At 44.3% G+C, this 26,400-nt stretch overlaps 1 protein-coding gene across 7 annotated transcripts in view; it reads left to right on the top strand.

Moving 5' to 3' along the window:
- Positions 1-26,400, top strand: part of NAV3 (neuron navigator 3) — a 673,864-nt gene that overhangs the window by 538,340 nt on the left and 109,124 nt on the right. For all 7 annotated transcript variants that reach the window (XM_033951509.1, XM_033951507.1, XM_033951508.1 and 4 more), the window contains 3 exons: positions 16,543-16,681; positions 18,635-18,911; positions 23,181-23,886. In XM_033951509.1, coding sequence (XP_033807400.1) covers positions 16,543-16,681; positions 18,635-18,911; positions 23,181-23,886 — 1,122 coding nt within the window. The remainder of the gene's footprint in view (positions 1-16,542; positions 16,682-18,634; positions 18,912-23,180; positions 23,887-26,400) is intronic.

The raw sequence follows: 26,400 nt of genomic DNA, 5'->3' as shown, positions 1-26,400 counted from the left end.
CTCATCACTGACACAGATACATTCCTATTATGCTAGAGGGCCATTCACTGTAAAACTGTCACTAATAGACAGGCAACAAGGTAAGCATCTAAATTTGATGTTGTGTACGACAGGAAAAAAAAGCAGAATCAGGGATATTTGAACATTTTGGATTCTCCAACAAGGTCAGCTTAGTATTTGTCAAAATCTAGATCAGTGTATCGCAAACTGTGTGCCGCCTGAGATTTCAGATGTGCTGTGAGAGGCCGGGGAAGAGGAGAGGCACCGGCGCCAGCTGACTGCCTACAGAACGTGCCTCTTGTGACGAGAGGCACATCCTGTAGGCAGTTAGCAGGTGCCCGCGTCTCTCCTTCCCTCCACGTGTCTTCCCTTCCAGAACCCCCTGCTGGCGGCTCAGGGCTTATCTGGAGGGCCTTTGCGCATGCATGGACATCTATGTGATGATGTCACGCATGCACGTGATGTCATCGCATCGATATCCGCACACTTCCAGATGCCTTGAGCTGCAGCCACCACATTTAGTGTGCTGTGGCTTGACAAAGTTTGCGAGACACTGATCTAGATGGACATCTCATCCATCAAGTAGAGGAAGAACTCCCAGAAAAACTGAGACATCTTTCCTCCTCTTTTGCGTATTCCATCCTCAATAATAATCTTAATTCACCCCAAGCTAATTTTTTTTAAATTCTTTTGAAATGTACAGTATGTTATCAGATTCCTTAGCAACACACAGCGACAAGAACAGAGGAGCAAAGCACTCCACATATGAACCAGGGCTGTGGAATCTGAGTCGGAAACAATTTTTAGGCTGTGGAGTCAGAGTTGATGAAGATGTGCCAACTCCAACTCCTAACAGAATTAAATTGTATGTCATGCAAATATTACAATGCTTAAATTTCTTATTTCACAGATAATAATTTGATTAACCCATTTGTTTCAGGATATGTTTTACTTATAGAATATATAATAAAACGCTAAGCGCGCATGCGCACTCTTAACGCCGTGTTGCCTGATCTGTAGTTCCGTGGCCAGCAGAGTGCGCATGCGTGCTTACCACGAATCTCTCTGTCTCACAGCGGGCTTGCCGGCTCCGGCCAGACAAAGTTAATTTTTTTGTTGAAAGCCCCCGCCGCGGCTCCTCTATCGAACCTCACCAGAGTCGGAGAAGCCTTCCGACTCTGGCAGGGATCGAGAGAGGAGACGCAGCGTCGGCTTAGAACTAAAAAAATGAACTTTGTCTGGCCGGAGCCGGCAAGCCCGCTGCGAGACAGAGAGATTCGTGGTAAGCACGCATGCGCACTCTGCTGGCCACGGAACTACAGATCAGGCAACACGGCGTTAAGAGTGCGCATGCGCGCTTAGCGTTTTATTATATATTCTATAAGTAAAACATATCCTGAAACAAATGGGTTAATCAAATTATTATCTGTGAAATAAGAAATTTAAGCATTGTAATATTTGCATGACATACAATTTAACTCTGTTAGGAGCCGGCAAGCCCGCTGCGAGACAGAGACATGGCTCCCTTACTGCCCCCCTTCCCTTCCTGCGGTCCCGACTACAAATCTGCCGATTCCAGCAGCATGTGCAGCACTCTACACACGCTGCTTCGGGGCCTTCTACTGCCCTGATTTGCTCTGCCGCGTCTCTGATGATGTCATCAGGGACGTGCCAGAGTAAATCAGGGCAGTAGAAGGCCCCAAAGTAGCGTGTATAGAGTGCTGCACATGCTGCTGGAATCGGCAGGTTTCTCAGGACCACGGGAAGGGAAGGGAAGGGGGGGCAGTAAGGGAGCTGGCCAGACCGCAGGAAGAGAAAGGGGGAGGTAGGGGAAATGCTGCTGCTGCACAGGGAAGTGGTGTGGTGGGAGGGAAATGGAGGGGTAGGGAATGCTGCTGCTGTGGCTGCTGCACAGGGAAATGGAGGGGGAGGGAATACTGCTGTGGCTGCTGCACAGGGAAGTGGGGGAGAGAAATGCTGCTGCATAGGAGGCAGGGAGAGAGACAGATAGATAGAAAGAAAGACAGACAGCGGGAGGAAGGGAGACAGAAAGAAAAGAAGAAAGACACAGGGGCAGGGAGAGACACAGAAAGACAGACAGACAAAGGGGGCCAGGGAGAGAGACAGACAGAAAGAAAGACAGCAGGAGAGAAAGAGAGAGACAGAAATAAAAACAGACAGACATATTCTAGCACCCGTTAATGTAACGGGCTAAAATACTAGTAGAATATATTTTGATATCAAGTTCTTTGATAATTGCAAAATGTAATACATTTTTTGATATTTATATTAGTGAAAGTGGCACTCAGAGAATTACACAGGCCAAAGTTTGTCGCTGCACCCACGAGCTCTGGCCCTGTCCCCGTGAATTCCTATGTAGATATAAAAATTTATTCAATTTTCTATACCGTTCTCCCAGTGGAGCTCAGAACAGTTTACATGAATTTATTCAGATACTGGAGCATTTTTCCTTGTCTGTCCTGGTGAATTCACAATCTATCTAATGCATTTGGGGCAATGGGGGGATTAGGTGACTTGCCCAGGGTCACAAGGAGCAGTGTGGGTTTGAACCCACAACCTCAGGGTGCTGAGGCTGTAGCTTTAACCACTGCGCCGTACTCTGCCTTAGAAAGTTGGAGTCAAAACAGAGATACCATAAATAAAGGAGTTGCAGTTGGAAGATTTTGTGTGCCAACTCCACAGCCCTGATATGTACACACACACACACACACACAGCAACAACAGTGGAGTAGACCAGTCAATAAAATTTGTCATGAATGACAAGTCTTTATGTAATAACAGTGGTAATCTCTGTATCCCTACTATATGCTAATATGTCTGTGTGTGGTCTATGCTGTGCTTGCTCAAAGTCCCTTTAACCTGCCTTTCGATATCCTTGAGTCAGTCTTCTTAAAACTGCCTGCTCCATCTGTCACTTTTACAGCAAACTTGGCAGCTAAATGTGCCTGGTTGTTTGTCCTAAGCCAAATTGTAATCATCATCCTCATTATAAATTGCTCATTAGAATAATGAATTCCTCAATCTTCTCCGTAGATTGCTAGCTAACATCTTGCCTCGTACATATCACGTATCATGTAATGACGTCCCCTACTGTTCACATGGAAAACGCTCGCCCCTCCCCCAAACCATTTTCTTCCTTAGTCGACTATAGACAGATGCCCGGTTTCCTGCAGTAGGATTTCCAAGATTCTATGAATCCTAAAAAAGCATTTACAAAATCTATGGCTATTAGGTGGCACATATGACTAGATTTGCATGTTAAATCATGCAAGTGTATAATTTATTAAAATAGTGTGTTTTACTGATAGGTCAAGATAAAATGAACATTTTGTGACAAGATAAAATGAACATTTTATGGGATTTAGCTCACTTTTTTTTTGTTTTTTTGTAATAGTTCAAGGTGAGTTGCATTCAGGTACATTGGGGGGCTCATAATAAATAAAATTTTAAAAAAGTCCAAAAAACAGCCTAAGTCGGTTCTTGGGACGATCAAAAAGACAGGTCGTCTAAGTACTGATAATCAAAACTGGTGTTAGACGTATCTAAAACCAGCCTGGGCCTTTTTACCTCCTCTGTAGGCCCAGAGAGAAAAGGGATGTTTTTGGAGGAGTGGATAGGGCGTGAGGCGTGTGGGATGTGACAGGTTGCTGGACGGAACTTATACGTTTTGACTTAGACGAAATCAAAACAGGCATAAGTTCTGGATGGTTAAGTGACTTGTCCAAGGTTACAAGGAACAGCAATTGGAATTGATCAGGTTTCCCTTGTGGTCAGCCCATTGCAATGGGGAGGATGGACCTTAGAGATGAGTTGTAGAAGGAAGCAAGGACAGGGCCATAAAACTACAGATCGACAAAGAGGGGAGCTGCCAGGTTACAAAGTCTCTTGAGATGTTAAAATTGATGAAATGCAAGTATAGGCTAGGAGAAGAATGGTCTCCTTCCATCTGCTTCAAGGATGGTAGGAGCCCAGGCCTCGAGTTTGGCAAACTGGCCAGGTTTTCAGGATATCTCTAATGCCAGAAAAGCATTCTATGCAAATCTGTCTCATGCATATTCATTAGGGATAGCCTGTTTGCCACACTCAAGGCCTGAGCTTCTGCATCCTTGAAGAAGATGGAAGGAGATTTAGCTGTTTCTGGCTGGTTGAAATGCTTTGAACATTGACCTGTGTTTATGGCATTAGCACATGTTAGTTACTCTCCCAATGGATAATTTGTTTATTTACATTTGTGACTTCATATTTTGACTTAAATGGAAAGGTCTGCTGGAACGTTGGCAAAAATTTAAATAATCTTATATTTATATGACAGATGTGCCACTGAATATTGACCACACAATTACTGAACAAATTAATTCACCTGGGAAGTTTCATGTTTAAGTTTCAAGTTTATTAAAATTTGATTAATCGCTTTACATAAAATTTCAAAACGGCGTACAATTAGAATGAGGGAAAACCAAGTAATTGTCTAAAATATAAAAAGGGATAAAGACTGTAATCTACAAACTGGTACATTAGGAAAAAGGGTGAACTATAATTTGTATAGGAAAGAGCCAAAAAAGGGTAGCACGAGAGGGCAGGGAAAAGAACCATGACAGAGAAAACAGAAAGAGTTTAAATACTCCTTGCCAAAGATAAGGCGATGCTAAGAGTTCAGAGATAAGCCAAATTTAAAACTCAAACGCATCTTTGAAAAGAAAGCTTTTAAGGGCTCCTTAAAAAAGCCGGCAATGAATTCCAAGTGAGAGGGGCTGTTTTATAGAATATGGTATTATGATGCGTGTTGATCACTTTCAATAGGTTTTGAGAAGTGGATCTGAGTGAATGGGCTGGTGTGTGTGGTATGAGAATTTTGTCAAGCTCCAATAAGTTACTCTGTAAATCGATCAATACAAGATTAGATTAAAAAACCTAGATGTTTACTCAGTGGCGTAGCAAGGGTAGGAGGGGCCTGGAGCAGTGGCGCCCCTCCTCCACTGCACGCACGTCTTCCCTTCCCCCATACCTCTAACTCTTTGGTGGCCTGAACAGTATCCCCAACCTGCTGCCAGCGCTGGTCTCGCCTCTCCCTCTGACATCATTTCCTGGTCCCGCGACCAGGAAATGACTTCAGAGGGAGAGCCAAGGCCGGTACGAGCAGCAGGTTGGAGATGCTGCTCACACTGGTGAAGAGCCAAAGAGGTATGAGGAGGGGACAGAGAAGAGGGAGGTGCCAGCGCCCCCACCAAGATGGCACCTGCGGCAGTCCACCCCACTCCCTTACTATGCCATCATGTTTACTGATAATGTTTTCCCTAGGTTTTTGGGGAAATTATGGTTAGACATAAGGACATATATGACTAGGGTTACCAGACGTCCGGACAGCTAAAGCTTCTATCAAATCGCTGTCGGGCAGGAGGGCATCCGCGCATGCATGGATGCCAAGCAATTTTGTTATTGCATCACATCCGTGCTGCGTCGATGCCCTCCTGCCCGATAAGAGCAGGCAGCGGGGTGTGGGCTGGGGCAGGGCTAGGGTGGGATTGGGAGTGGGACTGGGGCCTGATGGGGCGGAGATGGGTGGAACTGGGCGGGCTGGTCTAGGGGGTCCGGATTTTCCAAACGGAAAATCTGATAACCCTATGTATGACTGATGTTTACATGTTTACTTTACAAGAATTTGGAGAGGAGGGGAATTCATCTTACAGTGTTAAAGCCTTAACGCACGCTAAATGCTAAGAAGCCTATTTTATACCTAGTGACTTCCTAGCATTTAGCGCACATTAGGAACATAAGAATTGCTGCTGCTGGGTCAGACCAGTGGTCCATCGTACCCAGCAGTCCGCTCACGCAGCGGCCCCTAGGTCAAAAGACCAGTGCCCTAACTGAGACCAGCCCTATCTGCGTACGTTCCGGTTCAGCAGGAACTTGTCTAACTTTGTCTTGAATCCCTGGAGGGTGGTTTCCGCTATAACAGCCTCCAGAAAAGCGTTCCAGATTTCTACCACTCTCTGGGTGAAGAAGAACTTCCTTACGTTTGTACAGAATCATTTCACTTCTAACCTTAGCGAGTGTCCTCTCATTCTCTTCACCTTGGAGAGGGTGAACAATCTCACTTTCTCTACTAAGTCAGTTCCCTTCAATATCTTGAATGTTTCAATCATGCCCCCTCTCAGTCTCCTCTTTTCAAGGGAGAAGAGGCCCAGTTTCTCCAATCTCTCGCTATACAGCAATTCCTCCAGCCCCTTAACCATTTTAGTCATTTGATGAATCCCCCCTTAACAGTGTGTTTTATAGGTAACAAGTGTTTCTGCTTCTCTTTTTGTTAAACTGAAGTAAAAATGAACAGTGAATGATAATTTTATGGCTTGATTTACTGGGGCAATGACATCAGCGGAAAAAGTACCTCTGGGTTGCTTGGGTGTGCTGGCAGTGAATGTCATATTTATGTGTTGTCAGCTGGGATGAGGCTTTTTCCCTTGGGGCTGTTAAACTGAGAGGCTTGTGCTGGCAGCTGATAAATGGGGTATGTGTCAGCTCGTTGAACAGAGGCAATTTTACCGTCCTGTGGTCAGCTAAGTGCTCTCTTTTGAGCTGTCTGAATTTATGTGCAGCAAGACACCACAGGACGAGTCTATTGTCAGGAAAGGTATTTCTTTTCTTCATGTTTACAACAGAAACAGAGTATAATGATAATACAGTCCGTTCTCATTATTCCTAAGTGTCTGGAGAGTGAATTAGAGGTACTTCATGCAGGAACCTAACCTTATTTCCCCATAGGATCCACGTGAACTGCTGGAACCTTAGCCTCTATTTTCCCTTCGACTCCACATTTTGTTAGTTTCGATTTTGCGGTTCATGAGAACAGACTGTAGATAGGGGTGCAAAATGCCCATCTGTTTGACCCCGTTTCATTCCTGGTATAATGCCATAGACCAAAGGTAGGCAGTTCCAGTCCTTGAGAGCCACAGGCAGATCAGGTTTTCAGGATATGCACAATGAATATGTATGAGATGGATCTGCATGCACAGCCTCCTTGAGATGCAAATCTATCTCATGCATATTTAGTGTGGATATCCTTAAACCCTGCCCTGCCTGTGGCTCTCGAGGACCGGAACTGCCTACCCATGCCATAGACCACTTGGGGTTCCCTTTACAAAGCGACAGTAAAAATTGACCTTAGTGCATCCTTCCCATGTGATAAAGCCATTTTTACCATGCCCATATAAACCCCCAATATTTTATTTCATTCATGGCCATACACTAATGGTTATGGTTTATTTTACGTAATACAAGTATATCGCCTTTCACAAGCAGCGGTAAAGCGGTTCTCAAAAGTGCAAAGAAAAGAACTACATGAAATTAGCATGTAGCCATTTAAAAATAAATTACTTTCAGAGCCTTGACTATCATGTTTTGTAGATGGGAAGAGTTCTTGCGTTATCTGTGGGCTAACCAGTTAGTATGAAGTAATGTAAATGATTAGCATAGGAATTCTTACTTTCCATCCCTGACATGCTTGCTTAAAAAAAAAAAAAGTTTGGCACATGGTTAATGTGTGCACATAGCAAAAATAACATGGAATGCATTAGCGTGCTCTGTGTCAATCCATTTTTACTGCATTAGGCGGGCGTTAATGCTAGGATTACCAAATTTTACGTCAGTAAAATGCATACCCCTAGACCCGCCCCCAAGACCACCCAATTCCATCCATCCCTGCCCTATTATGCCTCAGCTCCACCCTCAGCCCCACCCCCCACGGCCTGTTCGTTGGGCAGGATGGCATCTGTGCATGCGTGGATGCGACGTGATGATGTTACGCATGCGTGCGCGTGACATCACCGTGTTGCACGGATGCCCCCTCCCGACACGATTGCTACGATTTCTTTTCAAAACCCAAAGTGCTGGGTTTTGAAAAGCCGTCTGGACCCCCGGGGAAATCTAGTCGTCTGGTAACTCTAGTTAATGCCAAATGGGTGTTACTAAAAGGGCCCCTTGATTTCTAGCTTTTCATCTGCAAATAGGAATTCTCTGTTCTTCTTCGGCGCTGCCTTGCGTTAACGTGTCTGGTTTGCGCATGAAGAGCTTTATTCATGTTTTTGATGAGAATTCAGCTGGACCTGTAGTCGCCCAGGCAAGATGCTACTAGAATGCAGCCGGCAGCGGCTCCTCTGGACAGCAAAAATCTCAGAATGAAAAGACCGGTGAGAATATTTTCTGGCACAAAATGAGCGAGGCTATATTTATTTCCCCAAATTATCTAAACAAGTTATAGAAGCATTTAACATTAATTGCCTCAGAGTGGTTTATATGGTAGTCAGTTACTCTATCCCAGCAGGCTCACAATCTAACTAGGGCAGCAGAGGGTTTAAGTGACTTGCCCAGAGTCACAAGGAGCAGCGCTGAGATTGAAACTGCAATCATAGGGTGCTGAGCCAGAAGTTCTCAAGCAAAAAACAAAAGGAATTGACCCCAAAATATCCACAAAGAAGAAAATCCAGAGAAAACCAAAAAAACTCTGTGGAGTGGCGATGTTCCCAAATGGACTTTATTTGAAAGTATCAAAGTTCCAAAGGTACACTAAAATCATCCACATAAAATAATTCCATCCACATAAAAGTAAAACATCCACATAAGAGCCTTAAAGGACCTAGTCCGCTAGGGATACAGGAGCCAGAAGTTCTCACCACTAGGCCACTCCTGGTTCAGTTTCTAAATTAGATGCTGTATCTAGAGACCAGGGTTTGTTTTTTCAGAAGTTTATCCTTATTTTAGGGAGTTAAATCTTGCAATAAATTTAGCCCTATAATTAGTAGCGTAACAAGGGTGAGAGGCATCCGGGGCTGTGCCACCCCTCCCCTGCCCTCTTCTCCGCCCCCCACCCGCTCCTTACCCACCCCCTACTACTGTGTGCGCACGCCCCTTCCCTTCCCCTGTACCTCTTTAATATTCCCAGTGCGAGCAGCAACCCCAACCTGCTGCTGCTCGTGCCAGCATCAGCTCTTCCTTTGACATCACTTCCTAGGCAAAGAGATATGTGAGAAGGGAAGGAGTGCGTGTGGTAGTGGGCGGTAGCGATGGAGTGGGGGGGGATGGAGAGGAGGACAGGTGCCAGTGCTCCCACCAAGATGGCGCCCGGAGTGAACTGCCTCCCCCTTACTATGCCACTGCCTATAATTTATTTTCCTAAGGTTGCTAAGGGTGACCTGGTACAGCTTAGACATGCAATGCAGACAGGGCAAAACTGAAGACCGAAAGAGAAAACAAGAAGAATTGGAAATTCATTCCCTTTCCTGCCATTGCTGTCATTCAGATTAAACTGTAGCTCAGAGTACAGGCATTTCTAGTTGGAAATGGATCAGCGTATAAACCTATGATGTGACACTAGGGCAATGCGCTTGTTAAAACTTAAATTGAGGAGACTGTGTGTACAAACCAGCGGAGGGCAAAATCGTTACAGGGATGATGGAGTTAGTCTTGGCTTTAGGAAAAGCATTATAGTTGGTTATCACGGAAGGGTCAGAGATGGCATCCCGGGAGAGATCTTTGTTCACTCAGAGAAAACAAGGAAGGGATAATACCGAGAGCTTCAAGAACATACATTATGCTATGAGTTTATATTGTTGGGTAGACTGGATGGTCTGTACAGGCCTTTATCTGCCTTCATCTACTATGTTACTAAGTGGGAAGATACAGAAAATAGTGTCTCCAGGGAAGAGAGGAAGGATGACTTGGTTAGAGCTGGTGCAAAGATATGAAGCACCCTAGGGAGATCTTCAACCTTGCACACCTCCATAAACCTTTTCATCCCTTGGGCCCCAACAGCCAGGATCACCCCAGTCCCTATCCTTCCAGAATAATGTGGGGTAGATGGGTTTTTTGATCTTCCTGCAGGTGATGACAGGCTGATGGTTTATCGAGTTTGCATGGTTGTTAGGACTTTAGTTTGCTTTGACTGGAGCTCCCAGCTAAGGTTGCTGTCCTAAGCAACTGCCTAGTCATGCCTAATGGTTAGGCCTACCTTGGACTTGGTCAAGTGGTGAATGGTGGTGAATATAGCTCTGCAGATAAAGGGCACTGTATTGGCTGCCAGTATTTCAAAGGGTACCGTATAAGGTGCTGGCAATTGTGCATCAAGCTCTGTATCATCCTGTTCCATTATATTTTCAACAATCATTGGAGATTTACCGACCAGGAAGAACGTTAAGGTCAGAGAATGGTATGTTGTTATCACAGAGTAAAGGAGTGAAAGCACATTATGATGACATCAGAGCCTCTGTTTTCCATTGCAGGGGTGAAGCTATGGAATGTTCTCCCTGGTCAATTACATTTATGTGCCGAGAGAGTTAGTTTAAAGAAACTTTTGAAAACCCAACTTTCTGTAACTGCATTTATGCAAGTGCTATAGTGGTCAAATTGGAATGCATTTGACAGCCATGGAGACAGCTTTCTGTGTTTTGTTTGATTGTCTTGTTTGTAGTATGGATTAAAAATGGATTTATTGGAAACCGGCTCGGTATTAGGTGGTGTATAAATTTTAAAAATAAATAAAATTTTCAGACAGCACATCTCTCAAGATATTTCTGCTAAAGCAGAAGTATAATTTAAGGCCTTTAAATTGCTCACTCATACTGGAGATCAAAATGGTGACTGACGTGTGAGGACGTGCTGTTCTCTCTTTCTCTCTCTCTGCACCTGACCTTCAACATGCCTAAACGATGTGGGGAAAACATCTGTTTCTATGCCTGCTTGTAGGATAGTTTTCCATCCTATGTGGCAGACAGATTACTGCAACCTTTGCGGTTTAACAAGGGCATAGAGGGGTGTAACTTGCACAGAATGGCAGGTACAACTCAGACTACCTTGTTGTGTAGACTAGAAGGACCATACAAGTCTTTTTCTGCCATAATTTTCTACAATCCGAGTACTATTTTAAACAAATGAAATGTCTCTCCTAAATAAGTAAAACGTTTAAGATGTCGGCACTCAGTACACCCAAAGGAATCCTAAACTCCCAGAAATGTTCTTATAAATGATGATCTGTCAGATGTTTCAGTTATGTTCGGCATCCTGTATTCTATCATAGATTTCTTGAGAATTTGTGAACGACATCATTGAAATAGACACAAGACTATAAGTCCCTGGGTCTCCTAACAGCAGCTTACTTAACTCACATTATGGAAAGATGAATCTGACATGCTCTAAATCATTAGTATAATAAGATGTTACTGTAATGGGAATTTTTTTGAACTTTTATTTTAAACATATCTCTGGTTCATTCTTACATACTTTGTCTCGGTGATTATACCTTAAAGACCACACATAATTCATGGTTAACATAGGAGTTAAGAAGTAAATTAATATGATGAAGAGGTATGGTATAAAACACCCTATGCCATAATCACTGACAGAAAATTAATTTGTATTTTATGGTTCTGGCTAGAACACTTGATGTGAAGTTGTTTGTATGTAAAATGGTCCCAAGCCAGTTCTTTTCTAGCTGTATGAGTGGGAGGTAGGAGGAATGCGAGGAAAGCAATGCAAACGCTTCTGTTAGTTATAATGGATGACGTCCTCGTTCTTAATTATGGTTGGGCAACATTTTTATTATCATCCAAATTTCATGGGAATGTAGAGCAATTTCACTTTTTGGATGGAAGAAAAGTGCTCTGAGATCTGGAAACATCAAATGAAAAAGTAAAAGTAATAAAGCAAAAAATTTATTATGGTTATTAAAAGAGCGTAATGTTCTACGCAGACCCGCTGGAGCTTACTTTTCGAGATGCCTCCACATACGTACATCTATCCAAATAAAACCAGTTCGTTCAAAAGCCAGGGTCCTCAACCTCAGCAAAGCTTGAGAGAACCCATCAAAGAGTCGTTCGGTGGATGGGACAATCTGGAAAATATGGAGGAGCAATGGGCTAAACTGAAAGGAGATATAATAAGAGCGATAAAGAAAGTGAATAAAGGAAAGAGGCCACTGTGGTTTTTGAGAGAAATAGCTGAACTAGTAAGAGGGAATGTGGGTGATTGTCATAACTTTTAAGAAACGTACAGAAAGAAGACAGGCATCAATATCTGGTGAAGTAACTCAGAAAGTAGGACAGCAAAGACGCAATTGGAAGAAAAATAGCTAAAATAGTGAAATGCAGACACAAGACTTTTTAAGTGTGTTAGCAACAAAAGGACGTACAAAAGTGGCATTGCAAGTCTCAAAGGCAAAGGAGAGAAAGATGTAGAAGCTGATGAGGAAAACAACAAAATGGCTTAACAAATATTCTGACTTGGAATAGAACAGCTGAAAATGTGTGCTTAATTCTGTTGATCTTAAGCAAACCTATTTTTGGTCAACCTTTCTTAACTTGAAAAACACGATCACCCCCTGCTGCCAAGTTTGGTATGGATGAGTCTCTTTTATTTACTTACTGGGACCATTAACCTATTTTGTAGAGGTACCTCCAGTGATATCAGGCATTTTCATGATATACAATATTTTCCCTTTACATATTTATCTCTTTCTACCTAAAGGAGTCAGCATAAAAGGGAAAAGCTGAGGTTTTTATTAAAATTTGATTCAATCACTTATTTTACTTACTAAGTGAGGTACAATTTAAATAAAATTGGGTATCTTACAAATTAAAATACAATAACAATATTATGAATTACAGAGATACTGACAAACTAGCACGAAAGGAGGTATGGGGAAGAAATACACTCTTTGAAGAATAAGAACACATTTGGGGAAAAATAATAGGGTGGGGGAAAGAATATAGAGAAGTGGAATAGCTTGTTAGCATCTTAAAGATTATAAGCATCTTTAAATAAGAAACACTAAGATGCTTTTAAAGCTGAGGGAAGGAAGTCATTTACTAGTTAGAGCAGCAACAGGCTGAGAACTCGCTACTCTTAGGTCTTTTTTCCATTCAATCAGTTCAAAATTCAGCTGCTTGATTCATATTCCACGAGAGCTGCTATACTCACGTTACCTCTCTCCTAAAGTCACTTCATTGGCTCCCCCATCCGTTTCCAAATACAATTCAAACTCCTCTTGCTAACCTACAAATGCATTCACTTGGCAGCCACTCATTATCTCTCTTCACTTATCTCCTCCCCCTATGTTCCCCCTGTGAGCTTCGCTCAACTGGTAAGTCCTTCCTATCTGTGCCCTTCTCTACTGCCAACTCCAGACCCTGTCCCTTCTGTCTTGCTATGCCCTGTGCCTGGAACAACTGCCCGAATTCCTACGGTGGTCTCCATTTTGGCAGTGTTCAAGTGCAAGTTAAAAACCCATCTCTTCGAGACTGCTTTCGACTCCTAACTCCTTTCACCTTAAGTTCTGCATCCCCAACCCTCTATGTCAAGTCTGTCTGTCCAAGTTAGACTGTAAGTTCTTCCGAGCAAGGACCATCTATAAAATGCCAAAATGCACAACGCTGTGTATGCCTTTCAGTGCTATAGAAGTGATAAATAGTAGTAGTAACCAGGGAATCCAGGGTTCAGTTCCTACTGCCTTCCATGTGGTCATGGACAAATCAAAGTAATCTAATAGCCTGGCATAGAATCGGATCAATCTTGTTGATAGTGTCATCAACAAAGAAGGTAGCATTGACTCTATCTTAAAATAAACATTGGTGTTCTGGACAGTGGCATAGCGAGAGTAAGATGTGCCTGGGGTGGGTGTCCCTTCCCCACCCTCATCTCTGCCCCCCCCACCCCTCCCGCTCCTTCCCCGATCCCCACCTGCCGCACGCACGCCCTCCTTCCCTTCCCCCGTACCTCTAGTTGTTCACCGCTGCAAACAACAAGAACTTCAACGTGCTCCTCGTGACCCCATTGTCTCTCCCGCTGACATCACTTCCTATGCGCGGCACACGGAAGTGACGTCGGTGGAGAGATGACACAGTCATGAGGAGCTTGTGGCGGTGAGGAGAGGTGGAAGGGAAGAGGGGCGAGGGGAGGAGTGGAAGGTGGGGCAGAGAGGAGGAGGAGCTTGTGGCAGAGAGGAAGAGAGTTGTCGGCTCCCCCACCAACATGGCACCTGAGGTCAACTGCTCCCTCCCCCCCTTACTACATCACCGGTTCTGGTTGAAAGCTTACATAAGACCAGTTAGAAGAGTAGGTATTATCTGGGTATCTGTGCTGATTAATGACTGGTTTAGAAGGGCAGGAGGAAAGTTCCCTTTGTATGTGAAGCCTTAGGGCATTATGAGCAGTGTTCCCGCTAAGCTGCGTTGACGTGCGCACGCGCACAAAATATTACCTCGCAGCGCACAAGTTTCTCGTCGCAGCGCACACAGTGTAGAGCACAGTTCTTCAACCGCCGGTCCGCAAACAAAATCTTGCCGGTCCGCGAAGGATTCGGTCCCCGCCGCAACGAAAGGCCGGCGTCAGCTGACTTGCAACTTCCTGTTGCAGTCGCTGTGCCGGGACTTCTGCCTTCGCCGGGACTCCTGCCTTCCACCGCGTTTGCCTCCTGCCTTGTCTCCGCACCTCCAGACCAGCAGCGGCAGCTGTGTATGCTTTTAACTTCGGCACAGAGCTGCCCCTAATCAATAGTTTAGCGCGGTTTCATAAGGCAGCCTCGGGGCCTTTGCTAGGCCGGCCCACATCGCATCATCGAAGCGGGCCGGCTATCAAAGGCCCCGAGGCTGCCTCATGAAACCGCGCTAAACTATTGATTAGGGGCAGCTCTGTGCCGAAGTTAAAAATATACAGAGCTGCCGCTGCTGGTCTGGATTCTTGGGTCACTGAAGGAGGGCAAAGAGCAGCTGTCCTGAAGGTTTCCCTTCCTCTCGCCTTTGCAGGTCCCTTTTTTCCACCTTTTTTTTTTTTCTTCTTCTTCTTCAAACGGCAACGGGCCCCAGCATCGACATCAATCAAGTAAGTTCCACTGTCAATCAAGCGGTTCTGCTCGGCCAAAGCTTCCCCTGTGACATGAGCCACCCTCAGGGGAAAGAAAGTGACCCACAAAGGTGAGGGGAAGGGGGGCAGATGATGGAAGTTGGGGGGGGGAGAGAGAGAGAGAAGGGGCAGATGATGGAATGGAGGAGATGAGAGAGAGAGAGAAGGGGACAGATGATGGAAGTGAGAAGAAGGGAGAGAGAGCAGAAGGCAGATGGATGTCAGTTGAGAAGGGAGAGCAGATGCTGAATGGAAGTGGGGAAAGAACACATACTGGATGGAAGGAGGAGATAAATAAAGGGGGAAGAAAATAGTAAGATAATGGAGGGGTGAGGGAAAGGGGTGACAAGCTGTGTGTAGACACAGTGAAAAGAGGGAAACGGGACTAAATAGTAAGAAAGAATTTAATTTAGATGGAGGCAGAAAATAGAGAAGGAAGACCAGAGAAGAAAAGGGAAGAGAGAGCAGAGAATGATCAGATCTGAGTGGAGGAAATGAGAAGAGAGATATGCTAAAAACCACAGGGGGGAGGGAAGGATAGAGATGCCAGACCATGAGGGGAACAGAAGGAAGATGATGGATGCTAGACCAAATTGGGGGGTGGGGGGGGGGGGCAGGAGGAGAGATGGCAGGGAAAGACAGACAGTGAATGGAAGGGGCAGATGCTGGACTGAAGAGACAGAGAAGGTTATCATGCTGCTGTACCGGGCCATGGTACGCCCTCACCTGGAGTACTGCGTCCAGCACTGGTACTTTAAGAAGGACACGGTACTACTCGAAAGGATCCAGAGAAGAGCAACTAAAATGGTTAAGGGGCTGGAGGAGTTGCCGTACAGCGAAAGATTAGAGAAACTGGGCCTCTTCTCCCTTGAGCAGAGGAGATTGAGAGGGGACATGATAGAAACATTCAAGGTACTGAAGGGAATAGACTTAGTAGCTAAGGCAGGGAGAACGAGAGGGCACTCTCTAAAGTTGAAAGGGGATAGATTCCATACAAACGTAAGGAAGTTCTGTGGTAGAAAGCAACATATTTATTTGGCTCATAACTTGCTGGCGCCCGATATTTTTAGCTCACAGTGAAAAAAGTTTGCTCACAACACCCGCCCGCTTAGAGGGAACACTGATTATGAGCCATTAATAATGCTTTACCTCTCAGAGAGGTGAGCCTTAATAGGTTTTCCTGCCAGTTTAGCTGAGTAGTGCTGTGCTGAAGCATAAAAACATTTATTTTAATGAGTAGAGATGTGCCAAACCAGAGCTTGTTTTATGTTGTTAAAACGATTTGGTGTCTCTCATGTTCAAACATTAAGAACTTGGAAATGACTGAATAATGCAGGTCACGTCAACTGAAACTCAGTGCTATAATTTGTCATACAAATGATATTACCCTAACTCGGAGCTTCATAATGTATTGATTTCTTGACTTTTGAACTGTGTTGTCATGGTGAACCCAGTTTTAGTTATAATAGCGTCTCTGAAATAAGCCAGAAATTTCTTTTGTAATCGTGTTTCATAAGATTCCAGCAACGATGGTGAAGATGTTGATGTTCTTCTGAGTGGATAATTTGTTGAATTTGACTACTTTCAGTGGCTGTAATAACACGTATATAAAATCCAATCTGTATGCTCTCTCTGCAGCTGGGATGACAGTAGCTCGGTTAGCAGTGGTCTCAGTGACACCCTTGATAACTTGAGCACCGATGACCTCAACACCACTTCGTCTGTCAGCTCATATTCCAACATCACTTCCTCCCCAAGAAAGAACACGCACAGTCAGGTAAGTACCTTCTTACTGTTTTTAAATATCTTTTTATTTTGACCACTGTGGAGAAGTAGTAGTATGCTACAGGAGTCAAATGCAGACTATTCTGAGCAAAACACGATTTGTCTTGTGCTGAGAATTTGTTAAACGAGGGAAGGAGTCATCGTACAAAGGAGTCTTTCTGTCTCGTATTATAACTAGGCAGCTACCGTATATACTCGAATGTAAACCAACTTGAATATAAACTGAGGTAACCTTTTTTTCCCCCCAAAAAGGAGGAAAAAGGGTTGACTCGAATATAAACCCGGGGGAGAGGAGGGGGTTGTTTAATATTCAAGCGAAGTGCCTTGCCTTACCTTGCCCGGCTCTGCACCCTATTCCCTCTCCCTTGTTGCTCTGCCTCCAGCCCTCTCACTCCCTCCCTGCCCTGCCAGTCTCTGTACCCAGCCCCCCTCCCTCCCTGTCAGGTTCTGTACCATTTTCGCCTCTCTGATGCCTTGCAGGCCTCTGCCGGGCCAGCCGTGAGACCTGGTGGTCCAGCAGTGGCCGGGACAGGAGGGATCCATCCCGCCTCCTGTCCCAGCTGATTCTAACTGTTGTCATCTCCCTCCAGCCTTCCCCGTGTACCTTTAGTTTCCCTGGTGGTCCAGTGGTAAATCAGGGCAGCAGCGATCTTCCTTTGCTCCTGCCCATGCAGAGCCCCTGGCTAATTGGCTGCTGGCGAGTTCTTACCTGGCTACGCGCACTACGAATCCACATGTTCTTCAGCTTACTTTTTTATTTATCCCCTTCACTTTGAAATAGCCTCCATCTGTACCTTAGATCAGAACTATTGTATCTACAATTTAAAGCTCTACTAAAAGCATACTTTTTCAAATTGACCTTCAATTGCCCTTTAAAGCAATTTGTTCTACCTTTTTCATGACTGAAGAAATATGGGAGGCAGACTTGCTCAGCATAGCACTCAGGCCTCCTGTATGAATGCTCTTTTTTTAATCAGGTTGATTGGTCTTTTTCTTTAATGTTTTTTTAGCATTCCTTTCATTGAGTTTGTTTATTTTTTTGTAAGCCACTTTGACCTCTTCTGCAATTGCGAGATATAAAATATCTAATAAACATAAACATCTCAAAAAAGGTCGTTGAGTATTGCATTCAATTCTGGTCACCTTATCTCAAAAAAGATACAGTGAAATTAAAAAAGGTTCAAAGAAGAGTGACCAAGATGATAAAGGGAATAGAACTCCTCTCATATGAGGAAAGACTAAAGAGGTTAGGGTTCTTCAGCTGAGGGGGAGATATGATTGAAGTCTACAAAATCCTGAGTGGTGTAGAATGGATACAAGTGGATTGATTTTTTACTCCGTCAAAAATTACAAAGACTACGGGAAACTCGATGAAGTTATAGGGAAATACTTTTAAAACCAATAGGAGGAAATATTTTTTCACCCAGAGAATAGTTAAGCTGTGGAACGCATTGTCAGAAGATGTGGTAACAGCGGCTAACATAGCTGTTTTTAAAAAGGTTTGGACAAATTCCTGTAGGAAAAATCATAGTCTGCTATTGAGACAGACATATGGATCGGTAACTTGGAATGTTGCTACTATTTGGATTTTTGTCAGATACTTGTGACCTGGATTGACCATCGTGAAGACTGGATACTGGGCTAGGTGGACCATTGGGCTGACTGAGTAAGGCTATTCTTATGTTTATATAGTTACATTTTGCCTAGACTACATTTGCCACAGTCAATCAAAAGCTTCTCTAAAAATAGCACTTGTAGGTACATTAAAATGCTGCTAGGCTTACACAAATTTGCACTCATTTTATGGTTCGGTGTATTCCATTTTTCAAATATATGCTCTCAGAGCAGCTCTTTCTGATTTCATCCATCCATCCCCTATATTTTTTGAGGAGACAGAAAAATGTTGACTACTGCTTTTCTTTATTCCTGTAAATCTCTTTTATAGCTGAAAACGGATACTGAGAAGCGTTCTGCAACAGACATTGAGAACTGGGGTGGTGTGGAGGAGACGAAGAAGTTCGAGGAGGAGCTTGATAGCATGGCTGACACAGGCAGTAAATGGAAAGGCCTTTCTTCTGGCTCCTTAGAAGACGTTGAAAAGGGAGGGCAAAAAATGTCACTCTCCATTTCCCAAACGGGGTCCTGGAGAAGAGGCATGAGTGCTCAAGTAGGAACAGCGCCACCTAGACAGAAATCTGGGACAGCCACACTGAAGACACCAGGTAGGAAGGTCTTTTATGGCGGGTGGGGAGAGGAGGGTTGGAAGGGTCTGGGAATTGACACAGGGTTGCAGTGATGGTTCACACACAGTGTAGGCTGGTGTTGATATATTTATGCAGAAAAGAAGTCAAATCAAGCACCTCTACGACAAAAACAGAAATCCAAATACAAGTCGTGAGGAAGAAATGTCACTAGCCAGGAAGTTGTTCAACAAGTAGATCTTAATTGGGTCTGCTTTTAGTCTAGACTCGACACAGCCAGTGTTTCAGCAGCACTTGCCTTTTTCAAGTCTACTATTTGTCGGTCAGGACCCACGATTGGAGTACATGAACTCATATGTAATAGATGTAACTTTCCTTTAAGTAAGTATGGCTATCTCATAGATAGTGGTGGCCATTATTATCCATGAGATAGTCGAACTTCCTTACAGAAAAGTTACATCTATTACATATGAATTCATGTACACCATTCATGGGTCCTGACAGAAAGTAGTAGACTCTTGGGGCACAACGGGACGGGGATGGGTGGAACTGGGGCGGGTCTAGAGGTCTAGATTTTACTGTAGTAAAAACTCCCAAACCCTAACCATGGCTCTCTCAGCACAGGCATGGAGGTTGAATTAACAGAGATGTATGAATTCTTTGAAATCTGACATGAACCAGGATATCGGCCCGCCTCAGGCCTGCTGTAAATTTCAAGTTTTCTCCAAGACTTAGTGGGGAATTCCCTCACGTTTGGCTGACTGAAGATGGGAGCAATTCTAAGGGCTCTTTTCATCAAGCTGCGGTAAGCAATGAGGTGTGCTTACCACAGCTTGAAAGGGCTTACTGTAGGGTGCGCTGAGGCAGCTCGCAGTAAAATCCCAATGTGCATGCGCTACCCACACTGTAAAAAACCCCAAAAAAACATTGTATTGTTTGACTGAGGGGGCATTGGTGTTTCTGCATTAATCAGATAGGGGATGATTCTATAAATGGTGCCTAAATCTGCCAGCGCCTAGAAAAATAGCACCGATTTTGTGTCAATCGCATGTAAAAGCTTAGGCACCTGAAATGTAGGCAAGGGTTTTAAAGACCTACGTTTTAGGCACCTAAGTTATTGGAGAATTGCGCTTAGCAGCACCTAATTCACGCTCTGCCCATGGAAACACCCACGTAGGCGTTAGGCATCACTAAGTGGCTAATTATTGAGACTATTAAGGATATTTTGCCAATTAAGTTAGGCGTCGTTTATAGAATCAGCCCCTTAGTGCTGCCACATTGTTGCGCACTGATTAGCGCTTTGTTATCTTGTGATCCCTTACCACCTTCTAGATAGGTGGTGGTTAGGGCCTCTGTGCTAACAGCCATGTGCTAATGGGCAAGATTAGTTAATGGACATCAAACCCAAAATAGAAAATCGACCATTCTCTGGCTGCAGCATAAAGTATTAAGAGGCTTTAGCACATGGGAAAGCGCCACATAAGGGCACTCTAAGGCTACCTTTTTGCCGCAGTTTTGCAAAAGGACCACTAAGTGATTCCACTAAAATCTGTAATGGATCTTCAGTGGTGTAGTGAATGGGAGGGGGTGGGGCAAAGGGGGCCATCTTGCTCAGGGCTCCGGTACCCCTCCTGCTCTCCGTCCCACTTTCCCACTCCTCCTTCCCTTCCCACTCCTCCCTTTCCCCATACCTTTTTAAGTTTGGCGCAAGCAGCCACCAACTTGCTGCCCATGTCGGCTTTGGCACTCTCTCTGATGTCACTTTTGGGACACATTCCTAGGAAGTGACATCAGAGAGAGCACCGAACCTGACACGGGCAGTAAGTTGGTGGCTGCTTGTACTGAAGTTAAAAAAGTATGGGGAAGGTGCATGCGTGCATGGCAAGGGGAGGAGGGGAAGAGGGTGGGGGAGGGGCGTCACCAATCCAAGTGCCGCTTGCCCTCGCTACGCCACTGGATCCTCTGTTTGGTTTCATTTTTTAAAATGAAAGACAAAATCATTTTGTTTTGCTGCACCTAAGATTTTGAGGGTCAATATTTAGCCGTTGGGGATGAGCGTTTTGCTCACCGCTGACTGCATTATTCCTGGATACTCAAAGCTGGGACCTGTGTAGGCTTCAGCTTTAAAAATCTGGGTTTTTTAAAGCCTGCTAAGACATAGTTGCTTAAGTCGTTATTCAACACTTAACAGACCATGGGTTACCACATGAAAATAGGACAGACTTTTATGTGGTCCCATTTATGTGGTCATCCAGGCCATGTAAGGGCTGAATATCAGCCCTAAAATGCCCAAGTACTGACTCCACTCCAGCAACACTCTCAACATAGCTAGTTTTAAGTTGGGCACTAACCATGACATTCAGAGGCACTTAACTGGTTAAATGCCATTGATTATTAGGGGCTATCTCCAACCAAATAATTTAACTTGTCAGCATCTGGTTAACTGGGTACTTGGGATCTGGGTTGGCCACTGTTGGAAACAGGATACTAGGCTTGATGGACCTTTTGGTCTGTTCCGGTATGGCAATTCTATGTTATGTGAGCCAAATACATGACAATCAAGCCATTGTGACATCACTAATGAAGTTGTCTCTTAGGCATTGGTGGAATGAGGCATTATGACATCACAATCTGAGCTGTTGAATGTTGCTACTACGAGGGTTATTTCATAAATAATGCACACTATTTTATTTTATTTTTTTTAATTTACATGTTATATTTATTTATTTTTTTTCAAGCATTTCTTTACAATCCTTAAATATAGTCTCTCAGCTTTGCAATGACCGAGTCCCAATGTCAGGGAAACTTCATTATTCCATTCAAGACACCGTTTTTGTTCAGTTGCCGAATGGCTCGGATAACGGCAAAAGAAAACTCTTCCAGAGATGCAAAACGATGTCCACGCATAGGTTGTTTCAACTTTGGAAAAAAGTCGAAGTCTGGTGGACTCATGTCTGGATTGTAAGGAGCATGAGGTAACACCTCCCAGCCATATTCGTGTAGTTTTTCAATGACGACATTCCCTATGTGCGGGCGAGCGTTGTCGTGAAGAATGAGTGGCCCAGCCAAAAGCAACTGAGGTCGGGTTTTGTGCATTTTGTGCAAAAAAAATCACGATAATACACTGCTGTGACACTTCTTCCATATGGAACTTTGTCTGTGATGATGATGATGCCTTCATGATCATAAGCAAAAATCATCATTTGTTTGACTTTTGATTGAGCTCATAGAAATATTTTTGGTCTTGGGGAAGATGGAGCTCTCCACTCGGACTGTGATTTCAGCTCCGGCTCAAAGTCTCTGACCCACGTTTCATCAATAGCAACAATGCGATTCAAGAATGCCTGACCTTCAATGTCGAATCTTTGTTTCAGCATGGTTGCATTGTCCAGGCTTCTCTGCTGCTGTTCAGCAGTCAAGAAGTAGGGGACCGATCGCACAGAAATTTTTCTCTTTTTTAAATCATTTGTCAGAATTTGGTATACTGATGTTGGTGGAATCCCTGTGGTTTCAGAAAGTTTCTTGCACGTCGCATGACAATCTTGTTCAAGATCATCATCCACGAGTTTCACACATCATTCATCGGTTGTTGATTTCAGCCTTCTTGATCTTGCATCATCATCTGTACTCACACGACCACTCCGAAAACGAGTGTGCCCATCGAGAAATTGTACTATGGTCATCACAAACTTCATGTAACGCACTGTGGATTTCTGTCGGGTTTTTGCCACGTAAAGTTTCTTTTTTTTTTTTTTTTTTTTTTAAAATTCTTTATTGATTTTTAAACTTTCAAGTGTACAGAAATTCATAATAAACACTATTAATTTGACGACTTGAACAACTTATCATTATATCCTATAGATATAAAAGTTTCAGTCTTAATGTACGACCTCTAATTGTCAATAGACACAGTACCTGAGACACCTGCAGCCACCATTTCCCACATTTGTCACAGCCACACTATGTACACTACAGAGCCCCTAAGAACACGTCCTGCTACTTCAAGCACTGAAGTGAAAGTGAAACAAGATTTACTGCAATTGCATCATCCACTCCACAATGTTGACAACCTGTGCATTATTTATGAAATGACTCTCGTATTTGGGTTTCTGCCAGGTACTTGTGACCTGGACTGACCACTGCTGGAAACAGGAAACTGGACTTAATGGACTTTCGGTCTGTCCCAGTATGGTAACTCTTATGTTCCTGACTCACTTATAATATCAGGCCCTTTGTTATTTAAAAAAATATCTTTCTAATTTATTAAGACTGACTTTGTGTTTTCATTAGGGAAAACAGATGATGTAAAAGCTTCCGAAAAGGTAAAAACTCCTCAGAAAGGTGGCTCCATACAACGCTCTCCATCAGATGCAGGGAAAAGCAGTGGTGATGAGGGGAAGAAACCTCCTTCTGGCATTGCGAGGCCCACTGCCACTGGTTCCTTCGGGTTCAAGAAGGCTGGGGTAGGATCGTCTGCCATAATTACCTCAAGTGGAGCTACCATAACTAGTGGGTCCTCAACGCTGGGCAAGATGCCAAAATCATCCGGCATAGGTAGCAAGTCTACTGCAGGGAGAAAAAACAGCCTAGATGGTTCTCAGAATCAGGACGATGGAATACTGCTTGTTAGTTCCAAGACCACCTTGCAGTATCGAAGTTTGCCTCGCCCTTCAAAATCCAGCATAAGTGGCATCCCAGGCAGGGGTGGGCACAGATCCAGCACCAGCAGCATCGATTCTAATGTTAGCAGCAAGTCGGGGGGTACCACAGGCACAAAACTGAGAGAGCCATCAAAGATTGGATCGGGCCGCTCCAGCCCTGTTTCCATCAACCAAACAGACAAGGAGAAAGAGAAAGTGGTCGTATCTGACTCTGAGAGCGTATCTCTGTCCGGTTCTCCAAAGTCGAGCCCCACCTCAGCTAGCGCTTGCGGAACCCCAGCACTCCGACAGCCGGGTTCCAAATACCCTGATATTGCTTCACCCACTTTCCGTAGGTAAGGAGATCTAGGCTTTTCATATTTTTCAATTTGTATTTTCTAAAAGCTTTTGAAAAGTCAGGGTTGAGTCTTAATCCAGACTTATTTCTAATGATACAAACAAAAATAATGATATGTGAAAGAGATGGATAACCCTTATTCTTAACAGACACAAAAGAATTGTGGTAGCCAACATGTCTTTTTATTTAAAATATAGCAAATGAGCTGCTTAAACTACCCTGGTGTGTGACAACAGGGCATATGACAGTAAGAGTGACAATGTTTTGCCATTGTGTTGTGCTTCGTGTTGGCTTCACTGCATTTGCATTCCATTTCTCCCTCCAAATTTGCAGGTTTAGGACTCGTGACTTCGATTATTCGCAAGTTTCTAATGCCTGACCCACCGCCACCTCCCAGATCTCTCCACACCTTACCTGGTGGTCTGGCGGTGAAGTGGGGCAGGAGCGATCTTCCAACGCTCCTGCCCCGTGCAGAGCCATCAACAAAAATGGCTGCCGTGAGTTCCCACTGTAGTCTCATGAGACCACGGGAACTCACAGCAGCCATTTTTGTTTACAGATCTGCATGGGGCAGGAGCATCGGAAAATCTCTCCTGCCCTTCTTCACCGGTAGACCACCAGGTAAGGTGTAGAGAGGTCCGAGAGATGGGAGGGAGGCGGGAAGGGGATGGGGTGGGCCAGAGTCAGCCCTAAAAGTTATTCATGATTTCTCCGTATTTGCGGGCCGACTCCGCCCCTAACCCCCGTGAATATGGAAGAAGTATATTTCTAAATTTTGTTCAGATTTCTGTTGGTACCATTGTATGAGCAGTCAGTAAGTCAGAATAGTGCTATCTGTACTGGATCTGAGGATATCCATAATGAATATGCATGAGACGGAGGCCCAACTATGCAAATCTAAAATATACAGATCTGTCTGATGAAAGTAACTGGATAGATATGCATCCGGGAGACGGTGTTATACAACCACCTGCTGCAAAAGCAAAACTTTACAAAACCCAAAATATCTCTTTACGTTAAGTCCCGTCACCAGTAGGATTGCTAGATTTCTTCCATTAAAAAAGAGGACATTTGATCCCGTCCCGTTCTGCCTCCTAGCTTCACCCCCACACGATCGGGACCGCAATGTGGAGGGCATCTGTGCATGCACGGATGTCGACGTGACGACGTCACATGCATGCGTGTGAAATCATGTTTTGACATCCATGCATGTACAGATGCCCTCCAGACGTGGCCCTGAGATTGAGGACTTTCAAAACCCGGACAAACTGCTGGAATTTGGAAATCCCTTCAGGCACCTGGACAGCCCTATAAAAAGAGGACATGTCTGAGTTTTCTTGGGCATCTGGTAACCCTTCACCAGAGCATTTTGCATTCAAAAGTATTTTTACTTTGATCTCATACTTTGACCCAGGGGCATAGCTAGCAGATCGGAGAGGGGTACCACCTATTCCTCTCTACTCTCTGAAGAATTTTGTGTTTCAAACTTGCCCTGGTGCACTGCCAGTTCAGCTCTGCGTCCTGACCCCTCCCCCCCCCCCAGTGTACCACTAGCTAAAGAAGTCTGTGTTCCAAACCTGGGGGAGGTTTGAGCTCTGGAGCTCTTCTGCTGGAAGGACTTGAGCATCCCCACCAGCCATTCAAGATACTGCAGTTTTGGGGGGAGAAATCCAGGTTCCCAGAGCCCCCCCCATGGGTATACTTAGGGTTAACAGATGTCTGGATTTCCCCGGACATGTCCTCCTTTTCAAGGACATGTCCGGGGGTTTGGACGGCTTTTCAAAACCTGGCACTTTGTCCGTGATTTGAAAAGCTTCCTGTCAAAATCACGTCGGAAAGGGGCATGCGTGGAGCCAATGTGGTGATATCACGCATGTGTCTGCGTGACGTCATTATGTCACGTCTGCACATGCGGGATGCCATCTGGAGGGTGGGGCTAGGGGGCGGAACAGGGCATGACACAGGTGGAATGGGGGGATTAAGTAATTTTCCCAAGGTCACAAGGAACAGTGTGGGTTTGAACCTATAACTCCAAGGTGCTGAGGCTGTAGCTTTAACCACTGCGCCACTCTAGAATTTAAAATGTAACCAAAGTGAGCCAGACATAGTATGGTAGGAGATAGCATGGCAAACACTGTCTGACAGGGATCCTTTTACTAGGGCGTGCTAATCAATTTAGTGTGCGCTAATCTAGGGTGCACTAAAGATTAGCACGCGCTAAATGTAAAGGCACCCATAGAATATATTGGGTGCCTTAGCATTTAGTGCCACTAATCTTAGTGCAAACTAAATTGGTTAGTAAAAGACCCCATAGTGGACAAAGCATGGTAAAACATGGTATGGTGAGAAATAATCTGGTGAGCCTAGTATTTGCAAAGTATGGGTAGCATAGAATGACTCGACTTGGCAAAATTGGTAAGACAAGCATGTGTGATGAAACACAGCACAGAAGACCTGGAACAACAAACATTGTGTGACAGAGATGGCACGAGAGATTGAAATCTAAATTTAA

The sequence above is a fragment of the Geotrypetes seraphini genome, chromosome 7 (genome assembly GCF_902459505.1).
Source record: "Geotrypetes seraphini chromosome 7, aGeoSer1.1, whole genome shotgun sequence".
Lineage (NCBI taxonomy): Eukaryota > Metazoa > Chordata > Amphibia > Gymnophiona > Dermophiidae > Geotrypetes > Geotrypetes seraphini.
The sequence above is the reverse complement of the archived record's forward strand: the minus strand, read 5'-3'. Positions and strand labels throughout refer to the sequence as shown.